Raw genomic sequence first — 14,734 nt, forward strand, 5'->3', positions numbered from 1 at the left:
AATAAAACAATAATGCGAGTGTGCAAATGCTTGTCTGTCTGAGCACAGCTGTTTTATTCAGGACGTGCTGTCTCTCGGTGATGGGAATGAACAGCTCCAGGCTCCGTTGTGGACAGGCCCTTGTCCTAAAGACTTAATCGAACCTGATCGTGGAGGATCAGCACCATTCCTCAGGATTTCGAAGGGCCTCAGTGGCACGCTGACCCTAAAACGGACTCACCTCTGGGGCGAGGCATAGTCGGGTTTCTTTTATATATATATTTTTTATTTATGAATTATTGTTATGGATGAGGGTGGTGACAAAACGAAATGGTGATGAGATTGATGAACTGTCTTGTCACAAATCTACAGTAGGTAATGTGAAAACTTCCAGCGGTGACGGTGTGAGAATCACCAGCCATGTCCGGCCCACCGGATGTCGCCCAGAGCTGTTTCGCACCTCGGACATTCAGCGACGCTCACATACCAAGTTGTAGGCTGCTACAAAGTCTCGAACAACAGCGAGACGCGAACCCGGCATCCGCTCGTCCACTGAAGTGCCTAAAGCCGACGACAAGCGAGTGCTAGCATGCTGAATTGGAAGTCATAGGGGCATTACTGTAAACACACTCACTGATCTGTGTACATGGTGGTCTGTTTAAGTGGAACTGTACAGCATGAACGGGAGACGCTCCGTGATTTCAGTGTACCAGTTCCGTCGGACTGCGTCTTTCAAGCAGCCAGGAAGGGTCATCGGCCTTGATTAGCATTGATCAGAATGTGGCTTCATGCCCAGAGTTGTGTGTGTGTGTGTGTGTGTGTGTGTGTGTGTGAGTGTATGGCAGTGCATTTAAAACACTCCGTCTGTCTGTACCGGTGTGAGGGTAATGAATCCGTTCATTCGGTGGAGCGCAAACACGGCTCCTTCTGCTTTTCGCCATTGCACATATGCTTACAATTACACCCTACCGCGGAGAAGTGTAATTAAACAAGACACTTAAAGCATATACAGCATGGAATGATGGAAAAGTGATGGAAAGCTGGCGGATCTGAAATGCCATTACAAGAAAAAACAAAAATATGTTTTAACATTACGTACATTAAGGTCGTTCTTAATTAAAATCTGTACATTGCGTGGGTGCCAATCCATCACACACACACACACACTGGGCAATTTGGGAATGTCTGCATGTCTTTGAAAGGAAACCGGAATACCCCGGAGGAAACCCACTAAGCATGGGAAGAACATGCTAAACTGTCCCGAGGCAGGATTCGAACCCTTGATCCTGAAGGTGCAATGCGACAGTTCTAACCACAAAGCCGCCTTGCTTATTTATTTATTTATTTATTTAACAGCGTGTGGGCACAAGGTGGCGTAACACATTTAAGAGAAAAGCACTATCTGCCCTCCGCCACATGCACACGTTCCCAGTTGCTAGTGACACTCTGATTTAAACAGGGAGAGAGAGAGAGAGAGAGAGAGTGTGTAACATCCTCACCACTCAAAGCGCAATGCCAGTTTTGCTCTCTTGGACGCGTCATGAATAGCTGCGACATCGCAATCTTTGGCTGAGAGGCTGAACATTTTTCTGTCTCTTTATCTGTTGCCTGATATGCAGATATGCAAAATCTTTTACACCCAGTAACTCCTCTATGTATAAATCATATTACCCTACATGCAGACCTACTGTATAGTCTGGAGATATTTTAATCAGCATACTGTATCGTTTATATTTTGAATGGGGAGATTGGGGTGATTTCTCTCACCCGGATCCTGTGTCTTTTAAAGAAAACTTTCAACAATCTGATCTTTTAGATTGTTGTATTTTAGTGCATGGTATTATCTATGGAGTGCTTATAACAGCTTATGACTGTCAGTGCTAACATTACAGTAACATTAAAGTACAGAAACTATGGAGAGATTAAATTAGAGAGAGAGAGAGAGAGAGAGAAAATGCTGCATGCTTAGCTGGTTTTACTTTATCAATAATAGTCTTGGTCTACCAAGTCTTGGTCTGTCCTTTCAAGCTGTCTGTGAGCTCATGTACATAAAAGAAAAGGGCAGAAACCGCTCCTCGAGCTGCTTGTTCAGGAAGCCCTTTATCCTGGACAGAGACTTGGTAAATCTGAAGCCTTTTGCTCTGTTCCCACTTTCACAATTTGTGGGTAGTTTGTAGCTTTTTTTCACAAATGCTATGATTTCGTCCGTGGCCATTCATAGTCATTTGCGGCCTGCCATAATGCATCATATGCAGCCATAGCATGAAACCCACACATGACCTACTGTATAGCTGGGCTACAGCAGAACTATGGTGTAATCATGAAAGCACCTACAGGTGGCATCAGTAGCGCCTACAGCACACCACAATTAGCTATGACAAACTATGGTTACAAATCTAGCGCTGTGTCATGTGATGACAAAACAATAGAATTGTGACAGGTGCTTCACTGGTGATCATAAATCTCTTTGTACTGCAGGTATCCATAGACCCACAAGAGCATTTTACAGCTAGTAGTTATGGAAGTAATAACTTAATGGAAAAAATAACTGCAAACCAAAAAAACTGACAAAAAACAAGATATAGTTGCAAGCAACGATGAGCGGGCCCAAGCACCCTGCGCCATTGGAATCTGGGTGTACCAGAAAGACAGTGGAAAAGGTGAAATATTATGTTTAGATGTCCAAAAACCCCAGATGCTGGAAGAACAGCATCACACTATGATGCCACTCAATTTGATGTCACTCAATGTGATGTCACAAAAGATATTAATAATTTTTCTGCATATGTTTAAAGCATCGACATGGCTGACCTGTTTGAGATATCAAAAATCCCCACGCAATTTTGCATCCTCAATGTCTTTAGCTTACATAGGCCCGGTTTGGTGGCGATCGGATAAATCCCCTAGAAGGAGTATATCAAAATCCATTGGGTCCCAACGACCCAAAATAACTGACTTCCTGTTGAGTTGAGCCCAGGACATGCGGTGCAAAAGTTGTTCAACTCACTGAGCTCTAATGTGTACCGGGTTGCATATGCATACATGCAAGTATGTATGAGCTATGCAGCAAAATCTCATGGCCATACCCTTGACCATGGCCTAGACTCTCAGGCATCCTAATGGCCGCAGATTCCAACCTCTCTGCTGATTTTCATGGCTTTTTGAGCATGTTAAGACAAATGTTGGAAAAAATTATTCCTTGGAAGGACAAGAGGGCCCTCACATACTGTGACCACATAGAGCTGATGTCATAGTGCTTGGGCCCTAAAAAGTGTTTTCCAGTTTTGCTTCTAGTGAGTAGTCAATGTTTTTCATTCATTCATTCATTCATTCATGTTCTATACCGCTCATTCTGTACAGGGTCTCGCGGGCCTGGAGCCTATCCCAGGAGACTTTGGGAGACCCTTCACCTATGCCAACCCATAGCAGGACACATACACATACTACAAACTATTTGGGAACGCCAATTAGTCTAATCTGCAGATCTTTGGACTGTGGGAGGAAACCAGAGAACCCGGAGGAAACCCACCATCAGACCTTTTGAAACCAATCTAATTTCATAAGTAATCATCACTGTCTATGATCTGACCATACTGACAAATCATTCACTCAGCACTAGTGTATTTTTAACTTTGCTTTGCCTTAGCGCTTTATTAGTACACCTTAGTTATAACGCCAGAGCCGTGGCAAGCCACGATTTTAAAACCACACCAAATCAGGTCAAATATGTGAATGTGGGAACTGGGCATATCGCAGGATGTGAGGTGAGATTAGGACAGCGAACCTGTGTGTAACAATCATTTTGCAAAGAAAATGATTTGGTCTTAATTTGCTTTGGAAGCACCGACATCATCTCAGCTGTACGTTTCCCTTCTGCCAAAGTAAATTTACAGGGATCTTAATTTTATTTGCTGGATTTTGGACTCTGCTGTCCAAATAGAGCTGATGGAAATGAAGCTAACTATACAGCCTGACTTTAATTCCATCTTAAAATGCAATCACTCTGGGGGGAAAAGATCACATTAATTATTAATTATGTTATTAAATTTACTGGCTGTGACATTATTGCTAAACTTAGTCGTACTTCATATGCAGTAGAACCAACTGTGAGATTATGGATCATTTTTACATGATGTAATTTTCATTTTCATATTAGTAATACAATTAATTCATAATAGTGGCTTCATAAAGTAAAAGCCAAGTTAAATAAAGAAAAGAAATAAAACTTAATTAAAAAGCTGTACAATTTTTATTCCAGCACTACAGCAAACTGACAGCATTTCATTATTCCTATTTAAAGGTTTTTTATTTAAGTGATTTAATGAATTTGTGTAGTCATCTCTTACTTTTTTTAAGTATCATTATTTTTCATAATGAATCGTTCACAATACATTTGGGCTAAATGCATTAATATTTAAATTTTTTGTTTTATTTATTTCTAAAATATTAAAGACATGGTGAAGTGTTTAACCGTAAAAATTCAGCAACACAGCAAAGGTCAATGATAATAATAAAAAAAAAAATATTAATAATAATGATGATGTGTATATAAAATGTATGCACACTACAGGAAAATAAATACTTTAAAAAAAATTATTTACTGCTATATGTTATATATTAATATATAATATGATGATATTATTTACATTATATTATATTAATACAATACGCATCTTACTATTTTTCTTTTCCTGAACTGTGTATACATTTTTTTGACTGTCTCTGTATATATGCTTATATGAAAGCCTTGCTGGTGTCAGATATCAAATTGTGCATTCACATTTTTGGATTCATTACTTTTATAACGTGTACATTTTAACAGTACTTGAATATGGGAATGATGTCACAAACATTTTGAACTTATTATTATTACTTGCATATAAAATTAGCATATTATTATAATTGTTTTTTGGACACAGAAACAACCAGAAAAACACGTGATCATGTGTATCTGTGCTATTTGTTTGCCTACGTGATCCATTTTGTCATGTTTGTATAGATGGTTAAAATTCAATAAAATTCAGTTCTTCATATTGTCTGTGTTGTGCTTCTCTAGACATGTTCCTATATTCCGTTCCATAAAACCCTGTTTTGGGCCACTGCTGCGTGTGAAAGCCATCATATCCTGACGATTTACAGGATCTCGCGCGTATCCTCTACGCATTTTTGTGTCCGCGCGGCTTCGCGTTTAGCTTCCTGCAAGCTTATAACTTGTCATTCTTCATCTTTCCTCTGAATACTATGGAAAATAATCTCAGTTTTAGCCACTCCATTAGGAAAGAAAAGCTCTCTTCATGAACCTTCATCATGCCAGTCAAACAAAAATTGATATTATTCCACAGCTGTTCGGTCACGTCGGCTCTCGACGCAAACTCGGCCGCGATTTAAAAGCTTTAATGATGATGAATAGCCCGCACTCATTTTCTGTCCAATCAACATTATATGGAGCGAGGAGGAGATGGACAGCTTCCTTTAACCGCTTTGATGCAGCAGGCGGCTGAATAGACGCAAACCTACGGTCGCATGTATAGAGTATCGTTCTGCTGGTTTTAAAGGACTAATAGGCTTACCGCTGAGATGTCGCCTGACCTTCAACATTTTTTTCATAGCACTTCCGTTAGATCTAAAAAGCTAAGAGATTTACTTTGACTGGATGACCGATCTGTAAAATATTATCACATTAATAACCTGATGCTTTGCTGTTAAATACACTTTCATGCTCTTATATTGCCTATGCCTATGCAGGAGGATTGCGCAATACATTGTTTTTTAACCCATATTGCAATATTAACCATAGTTTTATGCAAATACTGTATTTTTCTGGAGATGTCGACTAATCACTGAGATTTTCTAGCATTTCTGTAATTCAAAAAAAGGGAATGTAATAAATTAAAAACATTTTAATGCTATAAATTATTTTCTCGCGGTGGGATCTATTTTACTTAATTGTTTACTGATTTATCTGGCAAAAGTAAACAGAAAGTCCATATCGATAGTGATAATACACTGGTCATGATTTAATTAGAATGGTTTTGTGTTTTCTGTACACTGGAGTCACTTTATTAACACAGCAGGCCCTTGACATCAGTAATAACATACACACACACACACACACACACACAGACAGAGGGAAGGTAACAATGAAAAGCCAAAGGTTCCCAATATGGTATGGAATCTTGGTTAAAAAAAAAAAAACGAAAAAAAAAACAAAGGTCCTGTTCAGATGCTAAAGGCTGCCTTGTGGAAATGCCCAGGTAGGATTATTAATGCAAAACATCAACCATGTCCCGGTTATTGTGCTCATACATACTGCATGTGGTGCACAGCATACAAATAAAATAAAAAGAAAAGAAAATACCAATAATAAAAAAATAATTAAAAAAACAGGTTACTTCTAAGCACTGGTTTAAATGCATTGGTATTTAAAATATTTCAATAAATACTTTAGGAGCACTTAAAGCAGTGTACATGCACGTCTGCTGTGTTTTGTGTATGGGACAGGTAAACAGTTCCGTTAGCATGAAGACAGAAAAAGCAGATCAATACCGAGCTCTCCTGAAGACTGAAAAAACAAAAACTTTACAAGGTACTATGTTCAAATACCCCACTGGGATTGGTCACACAGGTCACATGGGCTGCGTTTTCACGCAGAGACTTACGTCCAGACGAAGCTGATCCCAGACGCTTATTTATTTATTTATTTACTTGCTTACTATATTCATGCTGAATTTATTATTAATCTGTTAATAGACTCAATCGTAGATGCCTTTATAGTCATGTGTACTGCAATGTTACTATGAGGTGATATTAAAACCAGTTTGGCATTGCAAATATTATATATATAATGTATAATGTATAAATTGTGAATTTTTTTTCTCTAATGATTAAACTTTCCAGTTACGCAGGTACGTCCGTACATACTGTACATTCCAACATTCCTAATGTTTAGAACTATAACTTAATATAAGTTTAATAGTTTAATCCTACTTGGTTGATTATCTTTATTGGATAGCAATTAATTTCGAAACGGCGCCAATTCAATGCCGGAGTCATTTTATAGAATTAATGATTTATTAATTATTTATGATTTAAAGCACACACTGTGATTGATGTGAAAGAGCCTTACTGCCACATTGCAAACAAAACTCGAAACTGATTTGATGTGTTTTACATGCTATAATAGATATATTTCTATTATCTATAGTCATATTTTATTGTAGTCACCCATGTATTAACACCTCATGAATGTAATAAGCTCCAATAGTAACAAAAGTCTGCCGCTTTTAATGTAATCATGTCACAAAGTTAATGGATTTCCCATAAACATAATATTACATTTGTGGGACGGTAATACAAATTTAAAATTTGAAGGTTTGTACCCACAAACATAACAAATCCCTGTGATTGTGAGAGCTGTTTGTTACGTTTATCGGATTATTACATGGAAGGTTCATTTTTGTGTTCTTAATTTTTACTTTCGTGAGCTCTTATTATGTCAGTGTGTGTTACAAACCCTATTCAATTTGGGCCAAAACTCTTACTTTTGTTTGAAATATTTTGCTCTTTTATAAACTCGACCTGTTTTATATCCGGTTTTGATTGTTTGAGGCAATAACAATATTTTCCATTAAGTGACTCCTACAGAAATATTTGTATAAAATTAATTAAATTTATTAGTATATCAACAGCCAAAACTTGGGGTAAAAGTGTCTCGTCTATGGGTGAAAAAGTTAATTTTCAGATAAGATTATGTACATTTACTAAATACAATTTCATATCCTTTTATGTCTGTAGTGTCCGCAACTTTTCTATTATTATTTATTAAATCTTTCCACGGACTTGGAACGATGAAACTCGACCAATTTAGATTTTACATGTAAAGACATAAACCTGAAAAAGTGTATTATTGTAAAATGATAAATTGTTAACATATTACAACATGAATTTGACATGGTTACGGACACTACAGATTTTTTTGCTTCTTAACCTTTTGCAAAAGAAAAATTAATTTAAGCAATAATTTTACAGGTCGTATGCTTTTAGTATCAATACTGATACAGAAATATTAATAATTTGCATTTTAAATGATTATTGTTTGAAGCGAGACAGCATATTGCTGAAAAATGGGCCACATATAAAATCATCTCTCCAAACTTCAGAAGTAGCTTCTTTAGCCACACACATTTTCTATATTATATGTATACCATAAAAAAAAATCGGCAGTATTCTTAGAATTTATTCGATTATATTTGGTACAGTGTTTCGTCTTTGTTGTCTTGAACCTGGTCTTTTGTAGTATCACTATTTAAAAGTGGGATTTAAGATCTTTTTTTTGTCAAGATATACTGTACAGTAAAGCATGTCTTATCTTTTAATTCAAATTCTCCAAATTCTAAACATTTCCAGGTTGAAATGTAAAAGAAAATGATTTTCATAATGTTATTGGAATTTAAAAAATATATTTTAAAAGAGAAACAAATAAATAAAATAATAATCGCTAGAGAACAAGTGGGCATAAAAGTAGAGAAATGAGATATTTATTGTCATTCAAGTTATAGAGTATGGAGTATAGAGCAGAATGAAATCGAACTGGCCTTGGTGCACATCAAAACCCGTGCGCTTTGATGTCGATTCTTTCTTTATATTTGGAAGTTCTAGGGCTGCGTGTTAACCAGGCTACTGAGCCAGTGATGACTGAAACCCGAACCGCAGGTTTATTTGGCTGCGTGTTCACAACAATGAGCCGACTTCACATTCGGACAAGTCCAGTATATACAGCAACAATGCAACTGTGTGTGTGTGTGTGTGTGTGTGTGTGTGTGTAGGTGTCTGTCCATCTGCCGGCACTTCAACTCTTCAAATGTCAACTCTTCCCCTTGTTTATCCTAAACTCACAAACCACTTGTTTCCACGCGGGTTTGTTTAACAAAACGTTCCTTTTATTAGAAGAAAGAAAAAAAAAAAACTCCCGAGCCGAGAAGCAGTGCAGAGCGACGCTGTGATTTCTGTGTGTGTCCTGAGCTCCAAGCCAGTTGTTGACGACAGCTGTCGAGAGCAATATAGATAGAGTCAAGTGGCTTCAAATAGCCTCCGGTCTCTTCGCTAATATACAACAACAGAGAATGCTGCTCTCTCATCAGTCTACTGTTTCTAAAAAGAAAGAAAGAAAAAAAAAAGTCGCAATACGACCCTGTCCTGTCTTCGACGCTGGATGTGGTCCCTGTTGTGAAGGACGTTCCGATGTGTCTCAGTTCTCACACGTCCCAGAATGAAGCGCTTGTTCGTCTTTTTCATTTCTCTCGGACATGTGTCTGCTCCGGAGAGAACAGTTGCCGGTCACACCACAACCGGCGTGTATTTCTGGACGGCCTTCCCTCCAACATGTCTCTGTCTCTGTCTCTGTCTCTGCTGCCAAAGCCTTTAGGTTTATCCACTGTGGTGCGATTTCAGCTCAGGATGCCGCCGCTGCAGAGTGTGTAGCGCCGAGCTGCAAGTGAGATCACAATCTGTTACAGGGAAGAAGATGAAGAAGACGAAGAAGAAGAAGAAAAAAAAAACACAACAAGCCTGCTGTGACCTAAGCACAAGGCACAGACAGACAGAGATCAGCCGAAGCTGGAGCAGGCAGGCAGGCAGGCAGGCAGGCAGGCCACTAAAACCAGTACAAGTCCTTGGTTTTATCCTGGTTTTGCAGACCTGAGAGAAAAACAGCAAGACAAGAAGAAAAAAAAAGGAGGGTAAGAAAAAAAAAAGTCGAGAAGGAAGAAGAAAACGAACGAGCTCTGAAGTGGGAAAAAAGTGTGAAAATAAAGGCATGAAAAAGACGTTTATATACAGTAGGCTAGAGTTTTTTTTTTTTCGTTTTTTTTTTTCAGATAACACAACAGACCTGACCTTGACTAACTAGAGATACATAAAAATGTATTATTTATAATAACTACTCCAACAGCGGAAAAAAAAAAAGACGTAAAAGCAGATAACATACTGTATAAATCTGTATGAATTCTGTGAAGCTGCTTTGTTGCAATGTCGGTACTGAACCGTGCTACATAAATCAAACTGAACTGAAAGCTAATACAAAAAATAAAGATTCATGAGAATAAACAAATATATATAAATATATATAAATATGTATTTCTTTTTTGGTGTACAATCACAGCACTGGACATTTCTGTTCGTATCTGTAGGATATCGGTTTTTGTATAACATCCCTGAATGACACCGAAAAGAGCACCGCCTGGAAGACGTACAAGGAATAATCTCACTTATAATAAAAGCTCATCTTTAGAGACTGTAAATATTCTTTTAATATGCAGAATTTTGTATAGCGACACTAAAGAATGTTGAATAGCGCACATGCCGACTCTTATATCTTATTATATATCTAATATATAAGACTTCAACAATTTAGCAGAAACATGAATGTGTTTTCATGCACAATGATTTTTATTCGTTTTTTTTTTTTTATTTATAACAGTTATGGATTTGTAAATGAAGCAAGGACTTTGTGTTACCAGGGCAATCTCGTGGCCTTGATGGCACCGTAAATCCTCAGTTTAGAGTGAACAGGTTTCGTTCTTTAAATCCTTTAAAACATCATAGCATCATAGTTTTCCTTTCTCTTTACAAAGAACTGACGCAATCGAATTAAACTGCCTTAAAGATGATTTCTAAAACTAGACGCATAATATTTTACCAACTTGCTATGATTTAGATTTTTTTTTTTTGTTCGGTTGAGAAATTCATCTCAAAATGTTTTCGTGACCTTCATCGTTTCTCACCTGCGTCCACGTTCAGGCTGAGACTCTGTCCCATGTCCGATCCCGTCCCAGTGAAAGGTCCGGTCCATGCCGAGCTGGCTGGGTCGCTCTTGCTGATGTCACACGGTGAGGGTCCGGGAGCGGGCACCGTGGACGGTGGCAGTCTGTGCGGCCGTACCGAGGGAACTAGGAGAGAGCTGTACCGCGGGTCAAAGTGCGTCCCGTACATGTCGTGCACCGAGGGCCGAGGATAAGCCGAGCTCTGGGCGCCGAGCGGGTACGGATGATGGTGGTGGTGGTGTGTTGGGTGCCAGGATTCCGGCGCCGCCTGGTGGAGGTGGCTGTGTAACGAGGCGCTGGAGTACGGGTCACCAGGGAAGGGCAGGTCAGAGTGCGACGCGCCCAGAGCGGTGCTTAAAGATGCCGTGACTGACGGCTGGTACGCGCTGTTCCAGAAAGAAGGAGGGAAACTGCGCTGGCTCATTGGGAATGATCCGTCTGGGGGAAGCGAGATGGAAAACAATGATATAAGTCCATATTGATTTACAAAGTTAACACGAGATCTTGATGTTTTGAATTTGAGGATAAACACAATAATGATGATGCAAAGAGGAAAAGTTTCATGAAAATCATTTTGCTTCAAAAATTCAATATGTTACAAGCGATAATAAGTTGCTTTTTTTTGTTTAGTTTTTTTTGGATTATTTTTCATCCTTTTTAATGATGAACTGAATTAGCTGCCGTATTTAAGAGCTCGACACCAGACGGAGAAGTATGTTTTCTGTTTATCCAACTTGATGAAGTGATTAAAATGACATTAGTGGGATAATTGGAAGAAGAAAAAAAAATCACTATAACTTTATTACCATATCAAATTATTCTAATGATCCTAGTTTTCAGCTTTTATCCTACACTGGTCATGTTATTTTTATTTTTTTTCAGAAGTTCTTCTCAATCAACGAGAAAAATTGCACAGTAACTTCACAGCACAATCATCACTGCGTACCTTTCCAGGACGCGGCCCCTCGTGAGCTTTTGTTGCCGCTGGCTGAAGCAGAGCCGTAGCTGCTGGTCTGGCTCAGGGCACGGCTGAAGTGCTCGTCTACTACTGAGCTGATGTCTCCCTGGAAGTAGGTGAAGAGGACGCATCGTGAGCTGATGTACTCAGCCTCAGGGGGCTGCTCCTTCTCCGGCGCACAGTCCTCCTCTTTAATAGTGGGCGCAGGATGGCTGGAGAAAGAGTTCGCTCCACTTACGGGTTCTTCTTGCATTTTTGAATAGAAAGCCAATTTCTGAAACAAAACAAACAGGAGTCATTATTATTATTATTATTATTATTATTTCTTAGAATATTTTAGAATCAGGCTTTTGAGTCAGACATATCATTTTGAACACTTTCACCAAATTAAACAATGATAATCTATATGAACTAATATTTTAAATAAGATTTCTTTACATACTTTTTTCTCACAAAAGAAAAATCCAGCTCTGGAACCCACTACATGCACGTTGCGTGAGCTCTCTGAAACTTGACACTTTTCTCACTATTTCAAATATGAACACCAGCCCTGCATTCAAACACGCATGTGCATGTGTGTGTTTGCTGCGAGAGGTTTGAAGAAAGTGCAAAAGCTTTAAACAGGCCGTTACCGTTACCATACAGGTAAGTGACCAAGAGCAAGGAAGGATTTTAGTGATCATATTTCTACTCTCTTTTATAATCTCTTCTCTTTTTTTTTTTTTTTTTTTTTTTTTTTACCCAAAACAGTTGCACTGGCACACACACACACACACAGACTCTTGAATTGTGTAAGATGTTTAAAATTAAAGAAGAAACATACAGTACAATGACATAAATTGTTTACGTGAGATGATTAAATACTAAAAAAAAAAAACAGTAAGTCCTCTACAGGGGGAAAGTAAACCAGCATGCACGTGTATACCCGGATTGTTTGTAGTAAACGCTACCAAACAATAATTTTCAATAGATTTTGATACATTTGTGAACATGGATTTTACACAAAGTTTAAAAACAATTTGAACTTCACAATACCTTTAAATATTGTTTTATGACCAAGTCACTTTACTGTTTGTGTGTACAGTATGCGTATGTTTTATCCTGAATAGAGCCCTCATCTTAATTATATAATATTTTTCTTTTTTTACCTAAAACAATGGCACCGGCACACACTTTCGAACTGTCTAAGATGTTTAAAATTAAAAATGAAACATACAGTATAACAACATAAATGATTTTTAATACCAAAGCAGCAGAATGAACTGTACAGAGGAAGAGTAAACCAGCATGCACATGTGTACCAGGTTGCTTTAGTAAACGCTACAAAATAATTATTTTTGATATATTTTGATATATTTGTAAACATAGATTTTAAACAAAGTGTAACGGTTTGAACTTACCTTTGATTGCATATCACCTTCAAATATTGTTTTACAAACAAGTCACTTTGTGTTTTGTGTGTTTGTCTATTATTTATACGCACATATTATGTAATATTATTTACATATAAATATTAGAATGTATATGAAAATTATACAGAAATCAGTAGACTCTAACATTATGCACATGTGTTATTGTTTTATATAATGTTTAATATATCAGGTATTTAGGTTCTACAGATTTCAGTCCTTACAAGCTTTAGAAACAGAGCTGATGAAGCACATTTTCTCCAAAAACATCCTATTTGTCTGGAAAACTTCTTCTGCGTTGTTCTTTATGCAAATAATTATATCACTTGTTTTTTTCTGTATTATATGATATTATATTAGATTATATTATTTACATTTTAAATTCTTCTTTTTGAAATTAAACATAATGAAATCTGTACAAATCTAAATAGCTGATATAGAAAAATAATATAATACTATAATATATATTTTATGCTATTTTATACATTTATCATATAAAATGTATATACATTTTTATACACAATTTGTCTAAAAACATACCATTTCTCTGGAAAGCTTCTGCGTTCTTCTTCATGCAAACAATTATAGAACTTTTGTTTCATGGTAAACTTTTAATTTTTTTTTAATTAAGTTCACTTTAGTGCACTATGATACATACCCGAAAACTCGATTATATATATATATATATATATATATATATATATATATATATATCCCCTCCCCAAAAATTGCAAAGTTTCCTATTTAAAACCCTGAGACTATTATTGTCCTGTCTAAGACATCTACATGCACACCCCACATGCACACTCCAGTCAAGTCGAGTACCTGGTGGTGAGAGTGAGGATGAGGATGATGATGGTGGTGGTGGTGGTACGGGCTGTAAGTTGGGGTGAAGTAAGGCTGCGGCGGCGCGTACACTTGGTACATGACATCCAAGCAGCTCATGGCGGACAAAAACGAGCCGGTGTTGTTCAAGTTGAAGACTTTCACGGCATCAAATCGCGCGTCATTGGAGAGAAACACCCGGGTCTGGAGAGATCAAAGAAGAAAGAAGCGCGAGCGGTTCGATACGAGTCCCCGGTCCGAGGCGCGCGGGCGCGTGGCGGCTCTCCTAGTGCGCGCGTCTCCCTCGCTCTCGCTGTGCGTGTGTGCGTGCGTGTGTCCGCGCGCTCGGACGTCTCTTTCTCTCAGTCTCTAACCACCCGAGTGTGAGTGAGTGAGTGTGTGTGAGAGTGTGTGTGAGAGAGAGGGGGGTTCTGACGTCTTACTGCGCAGCAACCCCAACTGTCCTTCCAGCCTGTCTACTGTTATACAGTACTGCATGACTACCACACACTCCTTACGTCATTCTTTAATTATTATCTGAATAAATGTCCCCCCTCACAATTTCTTAACCAATTACAAATTTTTTTGCATACGTTTTTTTTGTTGCATTTTCTATTTATTGAACCAAAGAAAAGAAAAAAGAAAAAGTTACAAAACATAATTGTTTCTTTTTATTGTTACACTGTTGTTGTTTTCATTGTTTGGTAAACACTTTCATCATCGTCATTGGAGGCATTTCAGGA

General features: G+C 37.9%; 1 protein-coding gene across 2 annotated transcripts; it reads right to left on the bottom strand.

Annotated features, from left to right (window-relative positions):
* Positions 1-8,526: 8,526 nt before the first annotated feature.
* On the bottom strand, positions 8,527-14,317 carry vgll2a (vestigial-like family member 2a). Of its 2 annotated transcripts, none has more exons than XM_053489354.1 (4): positions 13,992-14,317; positions 11,746-12,031; positions 10,761-11,237; positions 8,527-9,466 (listed from the first exon to the last, which is right to left on the bottom strand). In XM_053489354.1, exons 1-4 carry the CDS (start codon positions 14,109-14,111, stop codon positions 9,426-9,428), a joined length of 924 nt encoding a protein of 307 aa, XP_053345329.1. In that variant the 5' UTR covers positions 14,112-14,317; the 3' UTR covers positions 8,527-9,425. The 2 variants fall into 2 exon arrangements, with proteins under 2 accessions (XP_053345329.1, XP_053345328.1); XM_053489353.1 differs by having other exon boundaries at positions 8,527-9,675.
* Positions 14,318-14,734: the final 417 nt, after the last annotated feature.

The sequence above is a fragment of the Clarias gariepinus genome, chromosome 27 (assembly GCF_024256425.1).
Source record: "Clarias gariepinus isolate MV-2021 ecotype Netherlands chromosome 27, CGAR_prim_01v2, whole genome shotgun sequence".
In the NCBI taxonomy this organism is placed as follows: Eukaryota; Metazoa; Chordata; class Actinopteri; order Siluriformes; family Clariidae; genus Clarias; species Clarias gariepinus.

Coding starts and splice junctions, on each gene's coding strand:
- vgll2a (XM_053489353.1), bottom strand. CDS start 14,111: ATGAGCTGCTTGGATGTCATGTACCAAGTGTACGCGCCGCCGCAGCCT. Junction 12,032..13,991: donor ATCCTCACTCTCACCACCAG/GTACTCGACTTG, acceptor GTTTTGTTTCAG/AAATTGGCTTTCTATTCAAA. Junction 9,676..10,760: donor CAGCCTGAACGTGGACGCAG/GTGAGAAACGAT, acceptor TTTTTCTCTCAG/GTCTGCAAAACCAGGATAAA.